Source organism: Corylus avellana, chromosome 2 (assembly GCF_965113065.1).
Source record: "Corylus avellana chromosome 2, dhCorAvel1.hap1.2, whole genome shotgun sequence".
Classification (NCBI taxonomy): Eukaryota; Viridiplantae; Streptophyta; class Magnoliopsida; order Fagales; family Betulaceae; genus Corylus; species Corylus avellana.
Window position 1 is genome coordinate 43,143,948 of NC_142491.1, and position 25,800 is coordinate 43,169,747.

General features: G+C 36.9%; 3 protein-coding genes across 6 annotated transcripts; 1 reads left to right on the forward strand and 2 right to left on the reverse strand.

Moving 5' to 3' along the window:
* Window positions 1-11: 11 nt before the first annotated feature.
* PPK1 (putative protein kinase 1) lies at window positions 12-6,551 on the reverse strand. 2 transcript variants are annotated; one of them, XM_059597928.2, is made up of 6 exons: window positions 6,184-6,551; window positions 5,064-5,477; window positions 3,862-4,829; window positions 3,060-3,260; window positions 1,632-1,793; window positions 12-687 (listed from the first exon to the last, which is right to left on the reverse strand). In XM_059597928.2, the coding sequence occupies exons 1-6, from the start codon at window positions 6,344-6,346 to the stop codon at window positions 109-111; spliced, it is 2,487 nt and encodes an 828-aa protein (XP_059453911.2). In that variant the 5' UTR covers window positions 6,347-6,551; the 3' UTR covers window positions 12-108. The 2 variants fall into 2 exon arrangements, with proteins under 2 accessions (XP_059453911.2, XP_059453903.2); XM_059597920.2 differs by having other exon boundaries at window positions 3,862-4,898.
* A 3,198-nt stretch (window positions 6,552-9,749) lies between these two features.
* LOC132168016 (uncharacterized) lies at window positions 9,750-12,235 on the forward strand. The gene is made up of 2 exons (XM_059579084.2): window positions 9,750-10,844; window positions 11,240-12,235. Exons 1-2 carry the CDS (start codon window positions 10,196-10,198, stop codon window positions 11,872-11,874), a joined length of 1,284 nt encoding a protein of 427 aa, XP_059435067.2. The 5' UTR covers window positions 9,750-10,195; the 3' UTR covers window positions 11,875-12,235.
* LOC132168017 (Pentatricopeptide repeat (PPR-like) superfamily protein) lies at window positions 10,724-23,310 on the reverse strand. Of its 3 annotated transcripts, XM_088513819.1 has the most exons (4): window positions 20,794-23,310; window positions 20,583-20,635; window positions 19,591-19,705; window positions 10,724-10,805 (listed from the first exon to the last, which is right to left on the reverse strand). In XM_088513819.1, the coding sequence occupies exon 1, from the start codon at window positions 23,105-23,107 to the stop codon at window positions 21,032-21,034; it is 2,076 nt and encodes a 691-aa protein (XP_088369945.1). In that variant the 5' UTR covers window positions 23,108-23,310; the 3' UTR covers window positions 10,724-10,805; window positions 19,591-19,705; window positions 20,583-20,635; window positions 20,794-21,031. The 3 variants fall into 3 exon arrangements, with proteins under 3 accessions (XP_088369945.1, XP_088369944.1, XP_088369946.1); XM_088513818.1 differs by lacking the exon at window positions 10,724-10,805 and having other exon boundaries at window positions 19,429-19,705; XM_088513820.1 differs by lacking the exons at window positions 10,724-10,805; window positions 19,591-19,705 and adding an exon at window positions 19,736-19,808.
* Window positions 23,311-25,800: the final 2,490 nt, after the last annotated feature.

A 25,800-nucleotide genomic window follows, 5' to 3' on the forward strand; every position in this document is an offset into this window, starting at 1 on the left:
GAAGAAGCATATATAGCCGATCATGATTTTCTTTCAGGGCGAAAAGAACTGACCAAGGTCGAAACACTCAATACATACATATACTGAAATACATTCCCGGATCTTCACTTAATTCTCTGAGTTTGTTAAACGTTCCTGGAGCTGAAAGCAAAGTTTTGACATCTGGGAAAGCAACTTGCATTGTTGGTCTCGTGATGTTAATAATGGAGATGTTATTTTCTGAACTGGGTCCTTGAGCAGTTCTTCAAGCTGACAGCATAGAGCTGAAGCTTCCCGGTCACCGGCACAAGTTTCAGCAATAAGTTGGAGCAGTTTACAGCTTTGGTCTTGAGAGGAAGATAGCCGAGGTTCCGGCGGAACCGGGGGAACAAGAAAAGGGTGTTGAAGCAGCTGAGGGATCCTCCACCTTTCATTACGGTCCCATGCGAGACACTTCTTCATAAGATCAAGAAGCCAGGGGTTAGGAACTGGCTCATACGTAATCTCATGGTTTGGATCTGTTATAACTTTGAACTTGGCCCAAAATGTCTTGTACTCTGCAAAGGGGGTCCTTCCATATACCATTTGATAAAGAATGCAGCCAAGGGACCATATGTCTGATGGCCGACCACACTTTATGATGTTTCCATTTGCATCGTTTTCATTGCACATAAATGCCTCTGGAGACATGTAGCTCAGTGTACCCACCTGCGGTGCTCAAAATATGAGAACTAAGCAAAAGTACGACATAACAATTATTCATTTATGCCAAGCACTCTGGTTTATCAGGTGATTAAACAGTACAGCATATACCAATGTCAGTTGTGGATGCAGACAAAGTCAAGGATGTTTTGATGATTAAAGCAAAAGGTTCTGAACAAACAGTAAGAAAAATGATATTAAAAAATTGAAATCATATTATAATGTTAACCTAATCGTAGAAATACAATTACCCGTGTTGGAGTAATGTATAACCTCACATTTGTCTGATTCTTGAATACTCAAAATCCTATATCACTAAACAAAAATAATTCTATAATAAACAATGGAGCTTGGGAATAACGTTCTCAATAAAATTTCCTATCAAAAGTCCCAAATTAACTCAAATAATATAACTATAAAAAAAAAAAAAATTAACAAGAACATAAATTATTAGTAACACTAAATGACCTCAAAATTTTCATATTTATACTAAAAATCGAGTAGGGTCAGAAGCAAAGTAAAAGCATATAGAATGGTAGAGAACTTCTACAGACCTACTTGGTAATATTTGAATTCAGCTAAAGGAGCCATAGTCAGTACCTTGGAGGACCAATGCCAATACATATATTGACTAATATGCACTGTGTTCAACAATAATTTTTTTTTATTATTATCATTTTTTTTATATAAGTAATCAGCAAATATCATTAAAAGTGTAAAGGCGCCCTTAAGTACACATAAAGTATATAAGAGAAAGCAGTTAGCTAGGAGCAAAAAGAAACAACCATAATTATAAACTTGCAATCCACCAATTATTGCACTTCCGCAGCATGAAAAGCAAGAAGACACTCATCCTTCTAAATGTGGCTACATATGATCGGTCACCAGAGAGGAACACAAACTAAATGATATATATATATAACCTATTTGTGGGCATAAATAAAAATTACCTGTGAATCCCTTTGGATGTTAGTGGTATCACTCATTATAGCTTTGGCAATGCCAAAATCAATTAGCTTTAGGGAACCCTTGACAAGAAGGAAATTAGCTGGCTTTAAATCTGAGTGCACTATCCGTTCCTCATGTATTGTGCTGACAGCGTGAAGAATTTGCTGCCAAGTTTTTCAACAGCATAATTTCAGTTTCCATATATAAAACAATCAGCAAGGTTACCTTGTCGCAACTAAAGTGAACTAGTTCGTGTACACACTAGGGCACAAATACTCTTATACTGAGGGAGCACATGCCTCAGTACCTTGGCACATCTTTCAAGCATAGTGCAAAAACAGTAATCCAGATCCTGGTCCCTTGAATTGTACAGCAGCACAATATGGAGAAAAGTGGCAACAAGTGCAAGAGAAGTCAAAGCAAATGAAGGTATTTCACTTGTACAATGCCAAGTGAACTAGTCAATTGTGGGTTTGACAATTTGGAACTCAAATAAGGAAATTGACACCATAATCACCTTTAACCACAACATACCCTTGCTTTAAGACATGTTACAGAAAATATATTTAAAGATACAAATACTCAGGGAAAAAAAAATTGCAAAATTTCAGATCAACATAATGAATTGGTTGAACTTCAATCAGATATTCAACTTCCCACTTGGAAAACATGGTAGTCCAGGAGTTATTTAACAAATGAAAAAGTAAGATCTTGCAAATTTCTTCAAGGAACACACGCCGGGGGGGTTGATTCTCTATGGGTCTAAAATTAAAAAAATGATATTCAACTTATCTAAAAAGTTTACATCAGTTTAATTTTTTCTCTTGGGCAATGAAGATATTTGTGGAACATAACAAAACAATTTTTAAATTTTTCACTATGGGCAAGTAGAAGAAGATATTTGTGGATTTGTGGACTATCACAAAACAATAACACTAAACAAAGAGCCAAGAACTACCAAACTTCTAAACAATTTGCAAACAAATGCAACTATTAGGCAATCGCAATTGTAAGCACAAATACAGATACAAAGCAATAGATAAACTAGCAATTGTTTCCTCTGTCCCATAATAGATGAAGTACTTTCTTTTTTCTGTTGTCTTAAATAGATAAAAGTTTCCAAAAATAAAAACATTTTTTTATAAGTAATGTAATCTCATTAGAGTAGTGCAAAAGGGGCGCAACCCTACTACATAGGAAGTATACAAAAGAAACCCCATATTAAGGAGAAAAAGAAGAAAACAAAAACAAAAACTCAAAAAAAACAAAAAACAAAAAAAAAAAGCAATTATCCATTTTCAAATGTGATTTCTTGGCCCAAGAACATTTTAGAAAAAAGAGTATTTGTTTCATTAAAATACATGTTATTTTTAAACTTTCATCTATTTTGGGGAGGGAGTACCAATCACAGAAAGGTATAGCTTGAGTACCTGCCAGTAGAAGCGGAGCCAGTTCTCGTCTATGGTCTGATTGGAGCCATCCATTTCCTTCCACTTTTGGGATAGCATGTGTGCCAAATCAATTTCCCCATATTCGAGTACCATGTATATATATCCATCATCCTTGACTCTGCCATCTTTATTACTCATGGAGCCGTTCATGACTTCCTGGAGCAAAGCCTCATCTGTCACCTAAGAGCAAGATTGGGTTTAGATTCACTCAAGTATATAAGAAAGACAAATTAGACTGTAAAAAGCATTTCTAATAATAACCTAAATTATATGACAAATACAAAGAAAAAAAAACATAATAATACTCAACCCCATCTGAGTTTTGACTGTTTTGAATGTCTGGCCAGAAACTCAACCTCATCTTTAAATAGTTTTGGCTCACTCATGCCCTTCTGTAGACCACAGTTTTGACATCTGAAGCCCCCTTGCTGGACTTTTTGAGGCAGCTTGGTTGGACAATTTAAACAAACTTGACTCATTTAAATATCAGGGTATCCTAAAAAGCATCCCTCTAAGACCAATTGTTTGTCTGGCTGCTTAAGTGCCATCTAACCATCAAAACCTTACTGCAGAAGACTAAGCTGGCAAGTTAAAGACATTTCAACTACACTTTGGAATCATATTGGGTTCTCTCTTAGAAACAGCTATGTCAAAATTTAAGTAGCATGTTTTTCTGTACACATGATAATAGATGCCCTAAAGTAGACTAAATAAAGAAATTATCTGAAAGCAATGACTTGCATATTATTGTAATTAATAATTTTAAGTTGAAAGTGAGTACCTCAAAGTCAATAAGCTGTATAATGTTGTTCTTCCCTTTCAACTTTTTTAAATATTGAATTTCTTGACAGAACCCATATGCAGTGGCATAATCACGACCTTTGAGCTTGATTTTTTTAAGTGCATAGATCGCACAGTCTGATGAAATAACCTTGTGGACCTCACTGCTTCCCCCACTACCTATCTTTCCAAGCCTCTGATAAAGCTTGCCTTTAACTTTGAAGAACAAGTCAGGGTCATAACTCCTTTTACGAGGAGCTGATGCCCCTTTCCCACTTGCAGCCCTCTCTTGTCTTTCTGATTTAGAAGGTTCCAACTTCACATCTGAAGATGAGTTTTTGGACAAGGGACCTTGAGATTGCACATTGGTAACATCACCAGCATATCCTTTCCCCTTAGTTGACTTATTGTCATGAAGAGATGGATTTTCAGGAATGTCAATTTCCTTTGGCACTCTGCCCTGTTGCTCCTTAGAAAGGTCATGTTGCTTCACTTTCACATGGGTATCAATAGCAGAGTTAGAAGCCTTGCCCGCGATAGCTTTCTCATCAATTATCATTTCACCAACATCCTTTGGTGAAGGATTTGAAAGCTGGACCACATTTCCCTGACCTTTACATTGGGAATTAATATTAATATCTACCAAAGGTTCTACTGCCACGTGAGAACTGTTATCTCGATGCAGATGAGAGCTACAGGTTGTTAAATTCAGCATGGGTGCTGAAGTTGAGTGGACAGATGTTGTGGTAGCACATGATGGCCCAACAACTGAAGATTGAGTAGCAGGCTGGCTTAAGAAGTTTCTAAGCTGGTGCAGCTGATCCTGGACATCTGTGGTTCTCTTTGCCAACAAAGAAGTAATCCCAGCAGCAGACCTTTCGGAATCTGTATTATGAAAGCTCCGGTGCTTCGGGTCATCGTTAACAACTGTTGATGCCTCAATTTGATTGCTTGCAATCCATTCCATTTCTGTCAATGCAAGTGAACCCATATGAGATGATAATTTCTCCAATCCAGTGGCCATTCCATCATCGGCCCCTGCATGTTGAAAGAGGAGAAAAATATATTGTGGAGCATAGTGACAAACTCAGGAATTCTACAGCATTACCAAATTCACTATGTCACCTGGAAAGCTGCCACAAATGCACTAAAAAACAGAAACTGGATTCCTAGCACTTTAAAAGAGAAGGGACTGAATATTACCCTGGGAAACAGCATTGCTTCCAATGGAAAGCTGGACCTTTTTGTGACCATCAGTGTTTTGAGATTCTCCATGCAACAAAGGCATCGCTCTGTCATCCTTACAACCAGTAACGAATTTAGGTTGATCTCTCTGCACATCAAATTGATTGAAGCTCTCATCAAAGGTTTTGGTAATAGTGCCTGAAATGGAAGGTGGAGTAATTGATGCATCATCTTGAGTTTCCCCAAGAACAGTGGCTGCACTCTTAGTCGCTACAATTGAACCCTTCGCCATGTGACCCTGTCTCAGTGAAACCACATCTTGAGACTTCTTGGCATCTACCATAGGACCCACGCTAGAATCTGAAGTTCTTGACACTTCCCGTTGGGGAACCAACATCCGCCTAGGCCTTAAAATATTGGACTGCGCTGGGCCTGAAATTTCCTCAGAAATGAACATTACAAAAATGTCATTTTCGTTCATGCATAGAATCAAAAGGATCAGAAGTGATGGCCAAAGGTTAAACAATCATATAAATGAATTTAATTAAACCGCAAAATCCTCATTTGTCTTCAGACAGAAAGCCAAAAGAAATAGCATTTCACAAAAGCTACTGGAGAAAATACAGTGATTAACATTACTAAACATCATATAGTAACAAGCAAAGCTTTCAGTACATATACTTTACTTAAAGAAAAGAAAAAGGTTCAATTGAAGTAAATCAAACTCGGAGGCTGCTTCAAAAAGACGGCAAATTCTTAACTCTAAATCATTGAAGAACCCCACACCTGTCTATCTCTAAATGCAGATACAGGAAACATTAAGAGAACTCCCAATTTTGAGTTCATATTTCATTGAAAAACTCACCGCCCAAAATAAATCGCAGACACTTACTTAACAGACTTTTCAGCAATAAAACTAAACAGATAGTTAATTTATAGCGAAATTGATGAGAAACCCACCCAAATAAACCCTAAGTTTTAACTTTTCAGTGAATGATACTAACGCAAATACAGGAAAAAAAAAAAAGGCAGAAGAAACCCTAAATTCAGCTTTCAACTTATCGACCTAAAAAAAAGGCCAAGTGTTTCACATTTTAGGAACAATTAGACCTTGAGAGAGAGAGAGAGAGAGAGAGACCAATAGGGCGGTGGCGCTTGAAGGCGGCCTGGACATTGCGGAGGAAGTCTGGCGAAGAAGACGATGAGGACGACGTCGTCGTATCCTGTGGCTTCACGGTGTTTGGACGGATCAGAATCCTCTCCGACGCTGGTCGGACCGGAAGGTTAGCCTCCCCATCCATGGCAGGATCTCAACGGCATTTCTATTGGGATACAGGAAAATAATATATGAGATACAACTGGCGGGAAGGGGTTCAGATTAGGCCTCGAAGGTGCCCCATGGGCATGAGGGTTTTCGGAATCAGGTTGAGGGTGATTCTCGCCGATGGGTCTCTCGGTGACACTCACGCCACTCACTGATGAGTGTGTCAGAGAGGGAGAGCGTGAAAATTTTGAACGGCCTATTGCCGCTCCTCCTGGTGCCTACGCTTTGCTAGCATTGGGCCTTTCGTTGGGCTTTTTCTCTATTCTATTTTATTGGACCCATCCAGGAGCCTGTTAACAACAATCTCTAAGTGGACCTCTTTCTTCTCCGATCAAAGGGTGATATTAGGCCCATTTTCTATTTTAAAATTGAGTAATGCATATTCATTTGACATCCACTAACATGACGTATTTTAAATAACTTATTATATCAACCGGTGTGAAATAAATGTAAATAGTAACATTAATATTTAATATTGGTCCATGTTGCAGGTCTTTTAGAGTAATCAACCACTTTTTTTTTTTGAATGTTCACACAAAAAGTATGTCCCCTTCAAAACACATTATGTTAGCCAGTGGCATGAGTGTAGTACATTTGTGTAAAAAGTAGCAGTACGCCTTAAAGCTAATCCATGTTACATTTTCCGTAGAGTAATGTTACTATTCACACTCACTTACAACACTCATGTCACATTGACTAATGCAGCATGTTTTAAGTGGCTATACATATCAATTTAATAACATGACACGTCAATCAGTATGACATGGGTATGCTTTCTCTTGAATTAATGCAAAAAATAAGAATAAAATGATAACACGCAGTGCTTTCATGTACCTTGCCATTTGCTAGTGAAAAAGCATATATCTCTTGGCAAGAAGAGCAAGAAAAGAGAAAAGAAAAAATATTTTTTAACTTTAAACTCACTTGTGGCCTTTGAATTTCTCCCGTCTATTTTGGACCGGAAAGGACCCGGATCCCGATGGAGGAGGACAAAATTCAAAGTTTCCTACTCTTTTTCTTGTTGAAGTTTAAAATGGGCGAAGGAGGAAGAACAAGGCCTGACATGCTGTATAGGCTTCGGCCCATTTCCCTTCCACAAGGACTCTGGGCTAAAACACCATCTGATAGCTCATAGTCATAGCCACATATAACCACAAGCCCATTTTCGATAAGCCCTAGACCACTCTTAGCTAAATATTGCGTTCGGGGGACCATGGTTATAACACCCCAACCCGCTAGGATTAGGCTGGTTAACCTAAAAGCCTTGCCAATGTCATAAATACGACACACGGAACATTAACTATAATATTTGGACGGAACACTAACCGTGCAAATAAATGCAAAAATTTATGTATTATCGAGGCAAGTGAGTTCGCACGTTGAAAACTAAAATTACTTTCAAATTTTCAACAACTTATGTGGCACTTCTAATACCATTAGATTGCCCAAACTAAAAATTGGAATTGAGCTCCTAACTAGATGATCGCATTGATAGGCAGTTGACAGTAACAATTTTTTTTTTTTTTTCTCTTCCATCATTTTGAAATATATATTGTAAAAAAGTACAGCTTATGGATTGCATAAGATCATTTGAATTCAAATATGTAAAGCTAGTGCTCACTGTTTCTGATACACCCATTGTTTATATCATAGTAACCGATATATTCTTTCCTAATGCCTCTCTGAAAGCATTTTTTAACAAAGAAATTCCAAAGTGCATTAATCTTTAATACTTTTTCCTTTATTTTCAATTGGTATTTGAATTCCTATCCCAGTCACTCTGATCTCAACTTCTACTACACATACATACACATCACTGAGTAACGGTAACCAAGAAACATGTTTCTGTTAACTTTTGTGCATGGGTTAGAATATGAAAAGTAATTAACTTCAAATGGTGAATTAATATCCACCAACTTAGTGGGATAAGTGTGAATTTTTGTGCTTCTTAAAGTAGAAGCTTTATTCCACAGAGAATCTGATTTTGAGGCAAAAGGAATCAACCAGGCAGCTTTTACCCATAAGAGGCACCATTATGGCGCAATTAGTGTGTACCTTAATGTTTGTGCCCTGCGCTCAGCCCAAAACCCCCCCACCTTCGATTACAGCCCTGCTTTCTCTGCTAACCCACTTCACCATTAATTGCTGTTGGAGTTCGAGAGTAATGTTTCCCCCCACCCACCCAAAAATTATATATATATATTAAAAAAAAAAAAATTGCGACTATAAAATAACTTCAGTTGCATGTACTGTGCAGTGCAGTGCTGCAATGGATCTCAATATTCAAGAGATGATTGGTACTTTTATATAGATGAGACAAGGAAGATAAAAGTGAGGTTTGTTAATATTACTTTTATCAAAACTAGGTAAGAGAGGCTTTCGTGGAATTTTTTTTTTTTTTTTCAAATCAAATGGAAAATTAACTGAAGTTAAAAAAAAAAAAAAAAAAAAAAATGAAAGGAAGGGAGAATGTTATTCACCAATCAGAAATCCTATCAACTTGTACATTTGACAGAGAAAAAAGAAAAGTAAGTCATTAAAATTTCCCATCTCTCCCTCCTAGAAAAGTATCATCTTCCTTTCAAATTTCCTTCATTTGCTTTTTTTTTTTTTTTTTTTGTGTAACATGCCCGCACAAGATGAGAGAAGGAGATTCGAATTAGTGACCTCCACTTCATTAGACATGATTCCAGCCAATTAAACTACTTCTTGGAGACCTTCATTTCCTCCGGTTAGTGCATTTAAAATGACAAAATTGTCCAAATTTTTTTGAGGTTCAAATTTTTGAACAACACTACCTTTCTATATGTACTAACTAGATGAAATGGAAAAAATTTAAAATGGAGAGGATTCTTTTTCCTCTCTCTCAATCCCATATTTTTTTTTTTGAGAAACTCTCAGTCCCATATTTAACTGAACTAGGTATATGAATAAAAATGTCAAATTTATCAACGTTTATAAATAACAGTTCATGTCAAAAAAATAATAATAATAATAACAGTTATATTAAATAATTGTTAAAAAAAAAAAAAAAAGGGGAGAGAGAGAGAGAGGGGATGGGCTTATTATGGCCCAATTAGGCTTAGGAGATGGATTCCAATCCGGTTATCGGATCCATTAGGTGAAAGGTTGGGTACTTGGAACTCTAGACCCAATTCCGCCAGCCTAAATTTTGATAATGCAAAGATTCACTTACCATTTCGCCAGCCTAAACCTAAATGATATCCCAATAATATATTAAATCAAATCAATTATTAATTATTAATTTTCTAACATCCATGACAAAAATAAAAAAATAAAAAAATAAAAAGAAAGAAAGAAAATAAATTGACCCCTTAAAAGAAGGACGAGTTACAAAATGACACCCAGGCTGACCCAAAAATTAAGACCAAAAGTTGACTCCTTTTAAAATAGATCACAACCATCGGATGCATACAATTTTTAGCGCTCTATCCTGACAGTCATCACGTATGTTACCGGGCAATAAAGACAATCCACTGGGTAATTTTAATGGGTGGGGGACCCATATGGATTTCTTCTCCTACGGTCGATACAACAATCTCTGAATCTCTCTTCGCAATTTCAACCGTCAGATGCACATCATTAACAATGCCCTTGCAAACAGCCAAAAATATATAAATCAAAACATGAAGACGTCAAAGTGCCCCACAAGGGAACTCCTCTGCACCTCGCACTTCCCCCACCAGCTTCTTCTTCGGTTCATGTCTATAAAGCATCTGATGTGATATTCTGGAAGACAGAAACTCTACCCCAGAGACTCACCATTTGTTTAACTCATACGTACCTTTTTTAGATCTCATTTTCAATGGCTAAACCCAAAAACCAAACAAAACCTACCAAGCAAATCCACCAAGACCAAAACCAGCAGCCCATAAAATCTGAGAAAGCACCCTCTTGGTCAGTTTTAAGAGGGCTATTGACCTGTAAAGATCTCCAAATGCAACAAAAACAACAACACCAACAACAACAAAAGCAGCAACAAAAGCGACAGCAACAAAAGGAGCATCAAAAGCAACAGCATGAGCAAGCCGTGGAGGAGAATGCCAAGAAATGCAAGAAAATTAAGTGCTCTGGCTCACTCTGTAGCAACACCAAGGTCATGCATAGACCTGAAACGGGATCCCCGGAAGTCCACAAGAAAAAGGCCTCAATGGGTTCAAGCAGCAATGATACTTCTAGCAGATCCATGAAAGCTCCTCTGCAGGAACTCAATGGAGTTGTTTCCTCTGCTTCCTCATTCTCTGCATCATCTAATTCGTCCACTGGTGGATCTTTTAGAGGAATGCCTTTCAGGAGATTCTCTGGCTGCTATGAGTGTAGAATGGTGATAGATCCTGTACTTGGTTTCACCAGAGACCCTTCTCTCAGGAGTAGCATCTGTTCTTGCCCTGAATGTGGTGAGATCTTCATGAAAGCTGAAAATTTGGAGCTCCATCAGGCTGTAAGGCATGCAGGTATTTTCACTGTTCTTTTTTTTTTTTAGGCAAAAATTCATTTTGGTCCGTTAATGTCTTAATTTATTGCTAATTTGACCCATAAAGTTCGAATTTGATTAATGTGATCCTTGGAATTAGTAATTGTTGTTATTGTACTCTTCCTGTCCAAATCTGTATTTGATTTGTTTGTCAAATTTTCATTTTGATTTCCTGATCCGACACCCTTTAATTCTGAGTTAATAGAATGCTCTCAGCCATCAAATTTCAAGTTCTCTCTCTCACATAATGTTCATTTTGGTTACTTTTCTGCATGCACCATTACTGTTTATGTCTCATTTCATTCCCCATTACCCAAATAAATGCACATTGCTGCCGATTTCTCAATATCTCTCTCTGGGTATCAAAATCCACAGTATCTGAACTGGGTCCTGAAGACACCAGCAAAAACATAGTGGAAATCATATTCCAGTCAAGCTGGCTAAACAAAGAAACACCCATCTGCAAAATTGACCGCATCCTGAAAATCCACAACACCCAGAAGACCATCTCCAAGTTTGAGGAATACAGAGACTCCATCAAAGCCAAAGCCACTAAGCTCCCCAAGAAGCACCCACGCTGCATAGCAGACGGCAACGAGCTCCTCAGATTCCACTGCACCAACTTTGTCTGCTCGCTGGGCCTAAACGGGTCCTCCAACCTCTGCAACTCGACCCCACAATGCAGTGTATGCAGCATCATCAAGAATGGCTTCAGGGTCGCCGGAGAATCAGCCGGAGGAGTTGCTGAGAAGGGAATTTTGACAACTGCGACGAGTGGGAAGGCGCACGACAAAGCTGGAGTGTCGGCGGCGGAGGACAACAACGACAGGCGGGCAATGCTGGTTTGCCGGGTGATTGCCGGCAGAGTGAAGAAGAACATGGAGGGGAGCATGGAAGAGTACGATTCGGTTGCTGGGGCTGCGGGGCTCTATTCCAATTTGGATGAGCTGTATGTGTTTAATCCCAAGGCTATTTTGCCTTGTTTTGTCGTCATCTACAGAGGATTCTAAATGTAACTTTATTTAACACTGTTGCCTGGGCCTGGGGTTATCTTTTCTTGCTTTATTAATATCTGGGAAATCGTTCGGGTCTTTGCTTTAATATATGTGGTTTTTGGTGGGAAAAGATCCTCCGCGCTCTGTTGGCGCTCGTTTGGAAGTGTGAGATGTGAATTTAGGGCAAGAGATAAATAAAAATTAAAAGGAATTACTCAAGAACTTGGTAAATATTGCTTGGAGGACGAAGTTTTTCTAAAGAAAATTCTTGTAACGCCAAGTTTATATATTGCCATATATCAATTTGATATAAGGAGTTAAAAAGAAATTCTTCTAATTCAACTTGGAGAAAAACTTTGTCCTTACTTTGAGAAGAAGATTTGGGACAAATAGTACTTGAGCATTAATAGCACATTTGGGGCTGAATTGTACCTTGATATGTGGGGTTCATTTGTTTGGAATTTGAATGAATAGCCCATTTAAAGCTTTAAATTTTGATGGCAGTCTAACTTTAAATGAATATCAATTGTTTTATAGTTTAGATTTTGTTTTGATGCATTTAATGGTGTTTATAATAACATATTCAACACGTGACAACATATACACCTCTAAATCTATATAATCTAATTTGAGTTATGAAATAATTTATCACCATTTGAAGTGAAATCACTGAAATGGATCAGATCCATCTAGGTTATGACAATGTTAGATGCAAGGAATGTGGTTGCCAAAATTCTTCACTTCTTCCTATCTGTAGTGTGCACATATTTCACAATGCTTATGATAATCTTAACTAACTATTAATTTTTTTTTTTTTTTTTAACAATGACTGATTTAATGGTTAATTGAAGCGAACCTATCACATCAGCATTGTAAAATAACAATGAAATAAAAATGTAGTTTTTAGCCTAACTCTTTTTCTCCCATGAACATTCATGGTTAATGTTAAACCTGGTTTGATGGACCATTAAATATTAATGGATCTTGGGCTCTCTTCAAATTTCGAAGTGATTTGTTGGTATATTTATGCCAAAAAAAAAAAATATTGTGGCGTAGAGATTAAAATCTTCAGCATTTGTTCCCGGATCTTCTTTTGTAGCCTGAAACGAACTACTTACCGGAAATCCTGAACCGAGTTGGGCGTGGATTCTTGAATTTCGGGCAAGTTTCATCCCACTTCTACAATCATTTGACTCTTGTTTTGTACTCATTGCCTTAATGATTTGCATTTACTTGGTATTTGGGTGAAAAGCTTAAGCAACTCGGTATGGGCTTTATCAGTACGCACTTCTTCAAGAAAAAATTGTAAAAAAAATACTGAACATTTTTATTGCGTTTTTGGGCACCAAGATCCTGGGGAGCCTCTGGAAGTGGGTGAAGGTCATCTACCCCAATCACATTCATTCATTCTCACAATGGTCTCACCGTCTCGGCACCTTTTTTTTCTCGATTCTTACGATCGCATCTTTCTGTATCGGATTTCAATGGCCGAAAATTAAGGGTTTTTTTTTTTTTTTTTTTTTTTGAGTTGGAAAATTAATGTTTAGGTGAGGTGTCCACATGCACACAGATTTGTATGCACGTGGGGAATCTTGATATTTAGGTACATGTAGCTACTCGACTGCCACTTTCAGTTCCATCTGGAATTCACATTAATGTTATTAAACTAGTATTTGATTGTTTGATGAGTATATTAAAAAAATGACAAATTAAAATACTAGTAGTGACAATGAGTGATCATAATGATAATAAGATGATTATGATGATGATGATTGTGGTTGTGTGATATTCTGGTGTTAATAACAGTGATAAAAGGCGACAAAGATAGCTATGATAATGGTGGCATGGAGAACAACAATGGCAAAAAATAAAGGTAGCAGGAAGAAATGGTAATTGTGAGGGTGGTGAAAATGATAAAGATAACATGAAGAAAAATGATGGTTGTGAAAATAATGGCGACCGTGGAGAGAGGAAGCAACTTCATTGTTCAACAGTATAGTTAAACTCCTCATTAGCTAATATGAGGAGTTTTTGCTCTCCAACAGATTAGCCATAGACACAGACTAGGTAAAATAGAATTTTTGCTACAGTAAATAGCAACCTCTAGCAATTTATCTGTATCACAATGTTAAATTATTTTATTGTTTCTCTTTCATCTTTTCTCTTCCTCTCTCTTTCTCTCTCGCAATGTCCAATAGGGGGAGGAATATAATAAAAAAGGAAGGGAAAATAATATTTTAAAAAAAGTACACAACAGAATAAAGAATCTGTTTGAGTGTGTTTAGGGGAAAAAAAAAATGCTCTAAGGGCAATAGGGTTGGGTACCCATAGGATCCTGTTGGAATTTTGGTGTTTCTAAATTCCGACCTGGGGTTGGAAATGAAAAATCGATTCTAAGTTGAATTTAGGTATTTGGTGTTTCGAGTCGAGCCGAAGGGGGCTGGCTCGGTTTGGAATTCAATTTTTCCAATTTTTTTTTTTTTTTCCCTTTGCTTTCCCCAAAACCAAACATAGCTAAAGACAACAAAACAAGCAAAATGGAAAACAACTATTGAAGAGAATGACAACATAGAAGACAAAGGTCATAAATCTTTTGAGAGAGAAAAAGGGAGGAAAGGGAGGACTCAATAAATAGACACCCTCGATGTGTCAACAAATGATCGATCCATGAAGAAGAGAATGGCCTGGACTAACCAAAAAATGTATACAAACATAAAAAATGAAGAGAAATTATATATATATATATATATATATATATATATATATATATATATGGAAGTGGAGCACATAAAAGAAAAAAACATGACGGATCGTCTTTAATAGGGTGTTGATTGGTGGCTCTAAAGATTAGAGGACCAGCATGGTCGAGAATGGTGTGAAAGAATAGAAAAAGAAAAATGATAAAAAATTTTCTTTATCCCATCTTTCACTCATCTCCGTACAATAAATATGTAAATCTACTATTGAATTTACAAAAAAGAATGAATGGAAAATGATTCCTTTAGGGCGAGTTGAAATTTCAAAATCATTATAGATACAGAGTCAACACATGTTGGGAGTCAACTAGTTAGCTTGTGTGTTTGGAAATGGCGGATTGGCTTGGAATCGGGCAATAGGCCTTGGCAATGGTAATGATATGGAGAGGATAATAGTGGTGATATTGGTGAATGTGGTGGCCATAATAACAATCATGATATATAGGGATAGTGATATTTCCGAATTATGGTGGCAACTAATTATGTTTTAAAGTGGGATTTATACAATGACACCTGAACCTATGGAATTTGCACTTTTAAATTTGGATGCGAATTTTTGAAATATATATATATATAAAACCAAATAAAAGGATAATGGGCGAGTAAAGGGTGAAGATGAAGACACATAACCAACCAACCCAGCAGGTTCCTCATGAGTAGAGTTAATTTTGGCGCCAAACAAGTGAGTCATCGGAAATGCTGACTCTCTCCCACATATTATAAGGTTTCAGTGACTTTTACAGAGGCCTTTTTCTATGGCTTTAGACCTTGAAAACAGTAAAAAGACATCACACCACATGCACATGCTTAAAAGAAGGACCCCCAAAGCAAAGCAAAGCAAAGCAAGCTTCATCATAACTCTGCACACGCACAGAGAGAGAGAGAGAGAGAGGCAGAGAGATGGTGAAACGATAGAAGGGTAGAAAGAAAGCACGAGAAAGAGCGTTTTAGCGGGAAATACACATGCACATAACACAGTACTATCATTATTTATCACAATGTCTATTTATTTATTAAATAAAGGATAATGTATTTTTTTTTCCCCACCATTTGTAATATTATACATACAAGATGTAAAATTGCTCAAAAAATTGTGGTTTGAAGTTGTAACAAATAATTACTTATGTATAATAAATTCTGAATATTGTTTCAATAAGGTCATTATCATGAACTTACAAATTTACCCTAAAAATGCTTTGTGAGTTAATTAATATGTAGGAATAAGTAATGTGATTAAACACAATATATTAATTCATCATAAATATCAAAAATTTGTACAATTTTTTAAAGTCTAGGCAGTTTTGAATTTGACGAACAAGTAATAAATTTTTCATGGTGAGGCATTAATTAATGTACTTTCTTTTTTTTTGTTTTTTTTTTTTTAATTTTTTTTAAATTTTTAAGGGAATTGCATTAAGTCTAGGTGTTGAGACAGATGTCACAGATCCATCTACTTGCTAGGACCATCTTATCCCTTTTCACGTGCGGGACAAGAGGAGTCATTGACCTGCACATATTTAATTTGCAAGTTTACTTATTTTATGCTTCCTACAATTAAGGACAGAAATTTCCTCCAAACTAATTTGGGAAAATATTCTTCAACTCATATAAAATAGTACTAAATATCTAAATATTAAAAAGGCACATTAAATTTAGTCTAAGTTAGTAAACTACTATTAATGAGATTAAGAATTTAATGTACATTTTAAATGTTTATAGACACTTGGCATTATTTTACATGTGTTGGAGGATAATTCCTCCAGACTGGTTTGGAAGAAATTTATGTCCTTAAATTAATACGTCAACCACTTTCTATTGAGAATAACTTTTATAAGGTCTTGGCACAAATCAAGTTTTTTATGCCATCCAATAACAATAGACCACATCAGCTTAAAGCAGTAAGAAAATTTAAAATAGAAGCAGTGGATCACACATTAAATAAGCCAAAAGAAAAATAGAAAATCATTGTTGTTTCTCCTCCGCCCCCACAACTCTGCCGCTGCCCCTTCAAAGAGACTCAACACCCAGCAAAAGATTTTGCTATGAGTTCTCGTGAGGTCTTTTTTTTTGACATGTCTACACAAGGGAAGGGGGAGGGGGGATTCGAACTAGTGACCTCCGCTTAATTAGGCGTGGTCCATAACCGATTGAGCTACCCATTGGGGACTCTCGTGAGGTCTTTTGGTAAGGAAAGGAAGTGCTATCATTCACTTTGCTCTATAATCCTCAAATAAAAACTCTGCTCCATAATCCTAAGCAACAGAGGCCCTCTCATGACAAGTTTAGAGATCTAGGCATTGGTGAATCCATAATTCTTGAGAAGATCATCAACCAAGTCTGCTCTCTCAAGGGTTTCAAAATGTGGCTTTTTGATGCAAAAATAGCCTTTTTCCAGAGACAACAAGTAATTTTACAAGGTATGACACCGTAAAGTTGCGTTTTCGTTTATCTACAAGGTGGAGGAGGGGTGGGGGTGGCAATGGCGGTGGTGATTTCAGGTAGTAGGGGTTTTTTTTATGAAATTGTTTGAAGAGAGGTGAGATATAATAAAAGGTTAATGAAGGGTTTTTTTTTATAGTAGATTTGATATAATCGTGTGTTTTGGTAACAGTTTTTTTTTTTGTTCCAAGCTAACTTGTCAATCTTTCAGTGGAGGGCATAAAAGGCTTGATTTGTGCCAAGACCTTATAGAAGTTATTTTCCTTTTTATTACTTAATTTTATTTATTTTTTTTTTCTTTTGGATAAGTAACAATCAAATTTGTTGAGTTTTAACATTATCTATTATTCACCGCTCATTTCAATTAAAAAAATTACGTGTTAAATTTTCACTTGTTTAAAAAAAAAATTGAACCTACACATCAAGAAGAATATTAAAATATAATTTAAATATAAAATCTACCATTTTCTATAAACTTTTAAAATTTTGAGTTTTGACCCGCGATTCCCTCGGGCCTCAAGGCTCAAGCACACAACAATGACATGTCCCTAGACCTAACGGTTTAAATTGGCGCCTCTCGTCGTGGCCGCCTTCTTTGGTACAGTGTGCGTCAGCAATTTGTTCTCTAGTCTTGTTTTTTAGCCTGAATTAACGGTCGGGCGTGAGGAGTTGGTTTTATGTGGTACGTTTCCGACCTAGTTTTACTGATTTTTGACTCTTGTTTTGTACTCGCTCACTGCCTCATGATCTGAGAGTTTTCTTGATCATTAAAAAATACAACAGTTCAGCAGCCCGGCATGGGCTTAACTTAACTAGCACTTACAATCTACATAATTAGAAACAATAAAATTCTTCCACCAAAACTATTTTAAATAGCAATGATCGAGCACCAACTCTTGGGAGTGGAGACACCAAAGATTCTCCTATAACCCTTCTAACACCTTCTTTTTCTTTGCTAATGGTTTAAAAATAGGGATCGATAGGTGTTTTTGGGTATTCTCTTAGTTTTAGGTGGATATTATTTTTTTAAAAAAAAGTGACTCTTATTTCTTTTACCCGATTTTTTAAAAAATAATACCCATCCAAGAGAACACTAAGAAAAGAATACATAGCATTTCCCTTTAAAAATTCCTTGCAATCACTTACTCCGACAATCAGGCAGACAATTGTGAAAAGTAACATACGAGATACATTTGCCCAAATAATACCTAAGCATGCAAGTAGGCTCCATCAAGAATATCTCACAATTGTAACTTGTAAGCACCCATAGCCGCCTCGCACTTAGCCATGTTACGCCACGTAATGAAAACTGAAAAAGTGGCTATTATTTGATTTGGTAGATCTTAGGTCGAGTCAAGTTTGGTGCCAGCTTAATGGGCCAAAGGGGGTTTATTTGCAGCTTTTGCAGAGTGTTTTAGATTTCTAGTCGTTGAAAATGGTGCGAGGAAAGAATAAACCATTTGATGCTTGAAACAAATAGAAACTCACTCTTATGACCAAGATTGAAGAGGGAGACACAGCCAGTGAAATGATTGAAGAAGAAAGCAACGTAGCATGCAAGAAAGAGATGCATCAAAAACAGCCAGCTGCCACTACAATGGCGCAAGTAAATAGCATATGGTGGAGGACTTGGACAGCAAGGGATTGGCGACAGCAGTGTGACCCCTGGTGGGACCCACCATGTTATCTCTTCCTTTTTGCTGAATTGTGTTGTTGGGTCGGGCTCAATTAGCTGGACTGGGGCTTTAATTGCTAGGACCAGCTTATCTTAATATCTTTTTCCTCAAGGACCTTTCTTGTTTGGGACACGAGAAATAATTTTTCTCAACCATATTAACTGTATTACAGGATAGAGATTGGGAGGACTTAAAGGGCCTATTGGTGCTTGCTAAACGAGAGTAAAAATTGGCTGACCAAACTGAAGTGCCACCAAGCAGCAGCCTAGGCATTCTTTCCTCTCTTCCGGAAAGAAGGAAAGAAAGCAAAAGAAAACGACAGACTTGAGATATTTGAAAAAAGAAAATTATTGATTATGTCTTTAGTAAAGTTACTCAAGGCTTGAATTCTATAAGAATTAGTGGAGAGCTTCACTCAAATAATTTACTATAATTTTTTATCTATCTTATTGATTGTTATTTTGCCATCAGCAAATTGAAGCCATTGTTGCTTTTCCTTCTTTCCCTCTATGATCTCTTCAAACAAAATTTTTTAAGGCAAGTTTTCAATACGAACATCAGAATGGTCAACCTGCTGAACCACTGTGCGACCATTTTCTAATGATAATACCATGATATCAGATGAAGTGAGGGAAAGATGAATAAGCAAATCAATGAACAGGAAGTTAGGAGGTCTAAAAGACTAGCACTGATGATAGTAGATAACCAGATGAATATTATGAAGCCAAATCTCTGGAAACAATAAAGCAATGACAGTAACTAAGGAATAACATCTAGCCTTCATAAAGTAGTTTCAAATTATGCTGGATGTAAATGGATCATGCGAATCAACTAAGTAAAAGCACCAGAGAAGAACTAACCATTTTCCCCTGATTCTCTTCTTTAACCTCCTGTTCTCTTGGCCCTCAATTCCAGAAATCTTCTCTTAATAATTATTCTTGCCCACAACCCTTCAAGCTTCACCATCACAGATCCCTGACCAGAAAAGATTCTGAAGTTATGAAACTCAACTCTGATGTTATGAAAAGAAACTCTGAGCAACAACAGGGGCTGAACCAGATCACAGTTTATTCATGTGCTGCGTTGTCGGTATTCAAATCCATCAACTTTTACTCTACAAGTTCTTAAGCATGATACAGCATTAATAAGACAAATTAGACAATTCTTAGAAAAGACAACTATAGATGACTATAGTTGAAATTTTTGAGTTGGACTTGGCTGACCCTATCTATATGTTTGGGAACAGTTCACATTCAGGATAGCAAACATGAACATATCAAGTCATCCTTTTTTTTTCCTTTGTCGTGTTGGTCAAGTCAGACATTTGATAACTTATTCCAACCTTTTAGCCCTTATCAGTGCAGTCTTCCACCCACTTTATACTAACGTGGAGAGACAATTACAAGCAAGGTTTACATTTTTTGCTTCAAGTTAAATGACCTGATTAGCGGGCTGGGATGAAAAACTGGTTTATAATGCATAACTAGGGGTTGATTCGTTGTATAATGCCATAAAAAGATGCAATGACTTGCCCCAATAACATTGAATAGATAACCAAAAGCATGGTAATAGTAAGCCAATTGGAAATACATTCTTCTAAATTCGAGCTGCTGCTAATCCATAGAAAAGCCTAAAACAGGCTGGTACTCCAGCATGTTTCAAGGTAATATCATCTAAAGCTATATTTGTATTGAGAAATCTATGAAAATTACTTCAGCAAGCAGAAAGCATAACTTTGTCTCAGAAATTGATATGCCAAAATGATGTTTCATTTACTTGTGGAAAATAGAATATAGCGATAACAAGGTACTACCCAGCTATACATTGAGAGTAGAGATAAGTGTCTGGGTACCTATAATTTAAAGCAGCCATGGCACACGTAGTGTAGCCAATCATATCAATCACCTGCAGAGAACAGAAACATCAAATAATTAAGAAAGTTAAGAATATCAAAGAGTAAGAACTGGAAACAGATTGGCTGGGATCCAAACTTAATGATAGAGATAGAAAGCACATCTATTGAGCTGTGGGTTTAATTATGAAGAGGAAGTGATTCAACATACCCATTAACTGAAATGCAACATCTCTGTAAAACTTGCTGCCAAGCATTATCTCCTTTTCAAGATCCTTATGAAAGTTGCATACATCGTGATGTTTCTGAATCTCGTTAATGTGATTCAGTGTTTGCCACATATAGGGGTCTTAAGTTCAGATGGACTCTGTTCCATCACACACCAAGGTGGAAACACTTAGTTCAAGTATAAGACAAACCAGTTGCACCAAGCAGTGAAGCAGGATTACTTAACCTGAGATCTCAATCCAGCTTTTTCCAGCTTCTTTCATGCCCACTTCCTTGACTGCTTCCCTCAGCTTGCTTAAACTATCCCACATTCCCAATGTTGCATAAACATTTGCAAGTGTCACATATACTGAAGGGTCCTTTGGTGAGGATGCAAGAAGGTGTTCGGTAATAATATTAACCAGTTCAATATTCTTGTGAGTTCCACAGGCCCCAAGCAACGAGCACCATATAGTTCTGTTTGGCTCAAACGGCATGTCAGCAATCAATTTTTCTGCCTCTTTGAAGCGTCCAGCTTGGCCAAGAAGATCAACCATGCAATTATAGTGCTCCAATTGAGGTTCCACTCCATGTTCAGTTTTCATGGACGTAAATATGGTCCACGCCTCTTCCACCAAACCAGCATGTCTACAGGCAGAAAGAACACCTGTAAAGGTAATTTCATTTGGCTTTAAACCCAATTCTACCATCTCATAGAAAAATTTAATTGCTTCCATTGCCCTTCCATTATGTCCACACCCCACAATGATCCCAGTCCAACATACAGAATCTTTTTCTGGCATACAATCAAACAAAGCTAACCCATCCTCAATTTCACCACATTTTGCATACATGTCAATGAGAGCTGTAACTGTAACCTCCTCTGTGTCATATCCACTCTTAACACAGAAAGCGTGAGCCTGTTTGCCACTTCTAATAGATCCTAAACTTGAACAGACCTTTAAAACATTTGTAATAACAAAATGATCTACTTCAAGATCCATATTAATCATATCTTTAAAGAGGGAAAAGACTAATGAGCTTAATCCCATTCTTGTATACTCTGTGATCAAACCAGACAAAGCTATGATATCTTTTTTCTGAAGCCTATGAAACAATCCTAATGCATCCTTAACATTTCCATGCTTTGCGTATAGATCAATCAGAATACTTCCAACAACATTATCTAACCCATACCCACAGGTGACAACCAAACCATGTACTTGATGCCCAAGTCTGAAATTAAGTAAGTTGATGCAGACCTTTAAAACGCCACTGAAAGTGTAAGAATCAAAATATACACCTGACCGATGGATTTGTGAAACCAGATTCAAAGCCACTCCGTAGTGTTCATTGACAACATATCCAGAAAGCATGGAATTCCAAAGTGCCAAGCTATCACAAACAGAAGCACTACACCTAGAATATAGATTAAATAGCTTTATTGCCTCATTTAATGCATTGCAATTTGAGTACATATCAACGAGAGCTGATACAGTAAAACAGTTAGACTCATAACCGGACTTAACAACATAGCAGTGGATTTGTTTCCCGGTAGTTAAGAAACCATGACAAGCACAGGATTTAAGAGCACAAGGGAATGTGAATCCATCAAGCTTAAGGCCTTCTCGGTGCATCACATGCACAAAGTCTAATGCCTGCAGGCGTCCACTATCCGCAAAACCAGCAATGATGCTGTTCCAGGATACAACATTCGGTTCTGGCATTTGACAAAACAACTCCACTGCCTCTTCCATTAAACCTTCTTTACAGTAACCCGAAATGATTGTGTTCCATGTAGTTGCATTCTTGCACAAAATCTCATCGAAAACATTCCTGGCACACCTCAAATTCCCACATTTGACATACATGTCCAAAAGGGTATTCATCAAAACAATGTCAAACTGGAATCCACCTCCAGAAATTCTTTTATGAATTGATCTACCCAATTCAAGGTCACCCACTAGACCACACGCTTTAAGGGCCACAGAGTACATAAAACCATTGGGTTCCTCTGAACCAAACTGCAACATCTGGGTGTATATTCTGAGAGCTTTTTCGTGAGGTCTTCCGCTATTAGTATACGCAGAAGCCATAGTGGTCCACGTTACCACGTTTCTCTCATGCATCTCATCGAACACCTTGTGTGCATCTTTCAGATGACAAAAGTCCACATACATGGCAATCAAATTGTTGGCAAGGAACACGCTGTTCAAAACCCCAAGTTTGATCAAGTTAGAGTGAAGTGTTCTCCCATGATTAGAAGCTTGAACTCTTCCACATTGGCGCAAAGCGATTACAATACGATTTAAATCCATGATTCACCATGGAAGGTTGAACTTTTACAAAATGCCCTTGATTGCCATGTCTTGGATCTGCAAAAAGTGTGGGATTACCGACTAGAGAGCTCAAACTTTCGGCGGGCACTTTGACTGTCAGCAATTTCTAGCTGCGTGCCCTCTGCAGTTGGCGCTCAGAGGTAACACGTGCCAAGCATATACCACGACGTCTCCGGATCGGGATCCCCACCAATAGCTGGGGAATTTCCCATGTTTTTTTTTTTTTTTTTTTTTTTTTTTTTGGAAAATTTCATTAAGGACTCCCAAACTTTCACCCGTTTTGAAATATCCTCTCTTAAACTCCAAAATCTCTCAATTTAGTCCCCTGAACTTTCAATTGCTCTTAATTTGGACACTTCCGTTAATTTTAGCCGTTAAAAATTCAAAAAAAAAAACCAAAATATCCATGATTTTTGTTTTTTGTTTTTAAATAAAAAAAACGTTTTACAAGTTATAACATCATGTGACATTTAAAATCTGACTGAGGGGTCCAAATTGAAAGCAATTGAAAGTTCAGGAGACTAAATTGAGAGATTTTGAAATTCAGGAGAGATATTTCAAAACGGGTGGAAGTTTGGGGGTCCTTAGTAAAGTTTCCCCCTTTTTTTTTAATCTCAACTGTCGAATGTTATTCAACCGCTTCCAACTTGCCACTTGTTTCACTAAAAAATAATAAAATATTATTGAAATTTAAAAAATAAATATAAACTAAAATAATAAATAAATTATTAAAAAGGATGGAGTGGCCGAACCACCCCATTAGGGGTGGCCAGCCACCCCATCTCAGCCTAAGGGGTGGCCTAGGGCCAAACCTCAAAAAACAAAATTTAGATTTAGCCCTAGGGGGTGGCTGGCCGTGAGGGTGGCTTCGGCCATCCCCAACCGGCCATTGGGGGTGGCCGAAGGGCCAAACCCAATTTTTTTTTTTTGGGGTTTGGCCTAGGGGGTGGTTCCCTAAGACCATGGGGGTGGCTTCGGCCACCTCCTAGGCTAAGATGGGTTTTTTAATAATTTGGGGAAACTTCAGAAAATCTTCCTGAACTTCCAGCCATTTTGATATACTCCCCCTAAATTTTCAAAACTCTCACTTAGGCCCCCTGAACTTTGATTTTCTCTCACTTTGGACCTTTTTAACTTTTTATACATATTTTACCCTCATCTAAAACTACGTCGTTTTCGACTCCAAAACTACACCATTTTAGGCTTCAAAACTACATCACCACCCAACCCAAAACGACGTCGTTTTGAGCATAATATATTTTTTTTTTTTTTAAAAAAAACAACAACTAAATCGGGAGTGGCTCAGCCACCCCCTGGCTGGTCTAGGGGTGGCCGAACCACCCCCTTGGCCATGGGGGTGGTCTGGCCACCCCCAAAGCACCCCAATCCCCCTTTTTTTAAAAAAAAAAAAAAAAAAAAATTATTTATTTATTTCGCATTTCTTTTTTTTTAAAAAAAAAAAAATTAATGCCTAAAACGACGTCATTTTAAGCTGGGTAGGTGTTGTAGTTTTAAGACACAAAACGACGTAGTTTTGGGGGAGGGTAAAATAGGTATAAAAAGTCAAATTGTTGACTTTAACGTTAAAATGGTCCAAAGTGAGAGAAAACCAAAGTTCAGGGGGCCTAAATGAGAGTTTTGGAAATTCATGGGAGTACGTCAAAACGGCTGGAAGTTCAGGGAGGCTTTTTGAAGTTTTCCCTAATAATTTATTTTCTATTTTTTATTTGTTTATTATTTTAGTTTATGTTTATTTTTTAAATTTAAATAATATTTTATTATTTTCTTTTTGGTGGGACACATGGCATGTTGGATAACATTAGAAGGTTGAGATTAACAAAAAAAAAAATCTTGGAAAATTTCCCAACTATTATTGGGGATCCCAATTTGACGTCTCCAAACAAGTTTTCCACAGAAGAATGCCTAAATCATGTCATGTCAACAGTGTTCGTTAATAATGTCTAAAAAAACCTTGCACTTACCAAAAACAAAGTTCCATAAATTTGTTACAAAGTGATGTCACTGATGCATGATCTATTATTTAAAAAAATGTGAGAACCAACTTTTGGGGAAAATTTTTGATAAATGTAACATATTTTTTTCGAGGGTTAATTGAGACTCAACATTGTGAGAAAGTTGTGAATAAAAATATAGTTAATTTCTAGCATTATTTATGCCTAAACAGATAAATCTCACGACCCACATAAAACTTTCTTGTGAAGGGTAGCATAAATTTAGTTCACACTGGTTGACATGATATATTTTAAGTAACTTCTCATATCAATCACTTTATAAAAATAAAAAAAAAAAAAAAAAAAAAAACCACCTAAAATGCATCATATTAATCAATGAAAAATGAGTGTAAAGAATAACATTCCTCTTCCCGTGAATTGATCATCCAATAAAAGATAAATAATGCTACATTTCACATAAATATTTCACAAAGTTGACGTTGAAGATGTAGGGATGATCACACCATAATTGGTGTGGTCATCCCCACACTCAATCATCCCCATGAAATGTGATAAGTTCGACGTATGTGTGGAAAAACAGAACGTAGGAGTCATAACGTAATAGATTTTTCTGTATCTTTAGTCTTCCATTAAATTTCTACCCTAATGAGACAAAATCCGATAAGATCTAATGGTTATTGGGTTGGTCCCGATAAGACA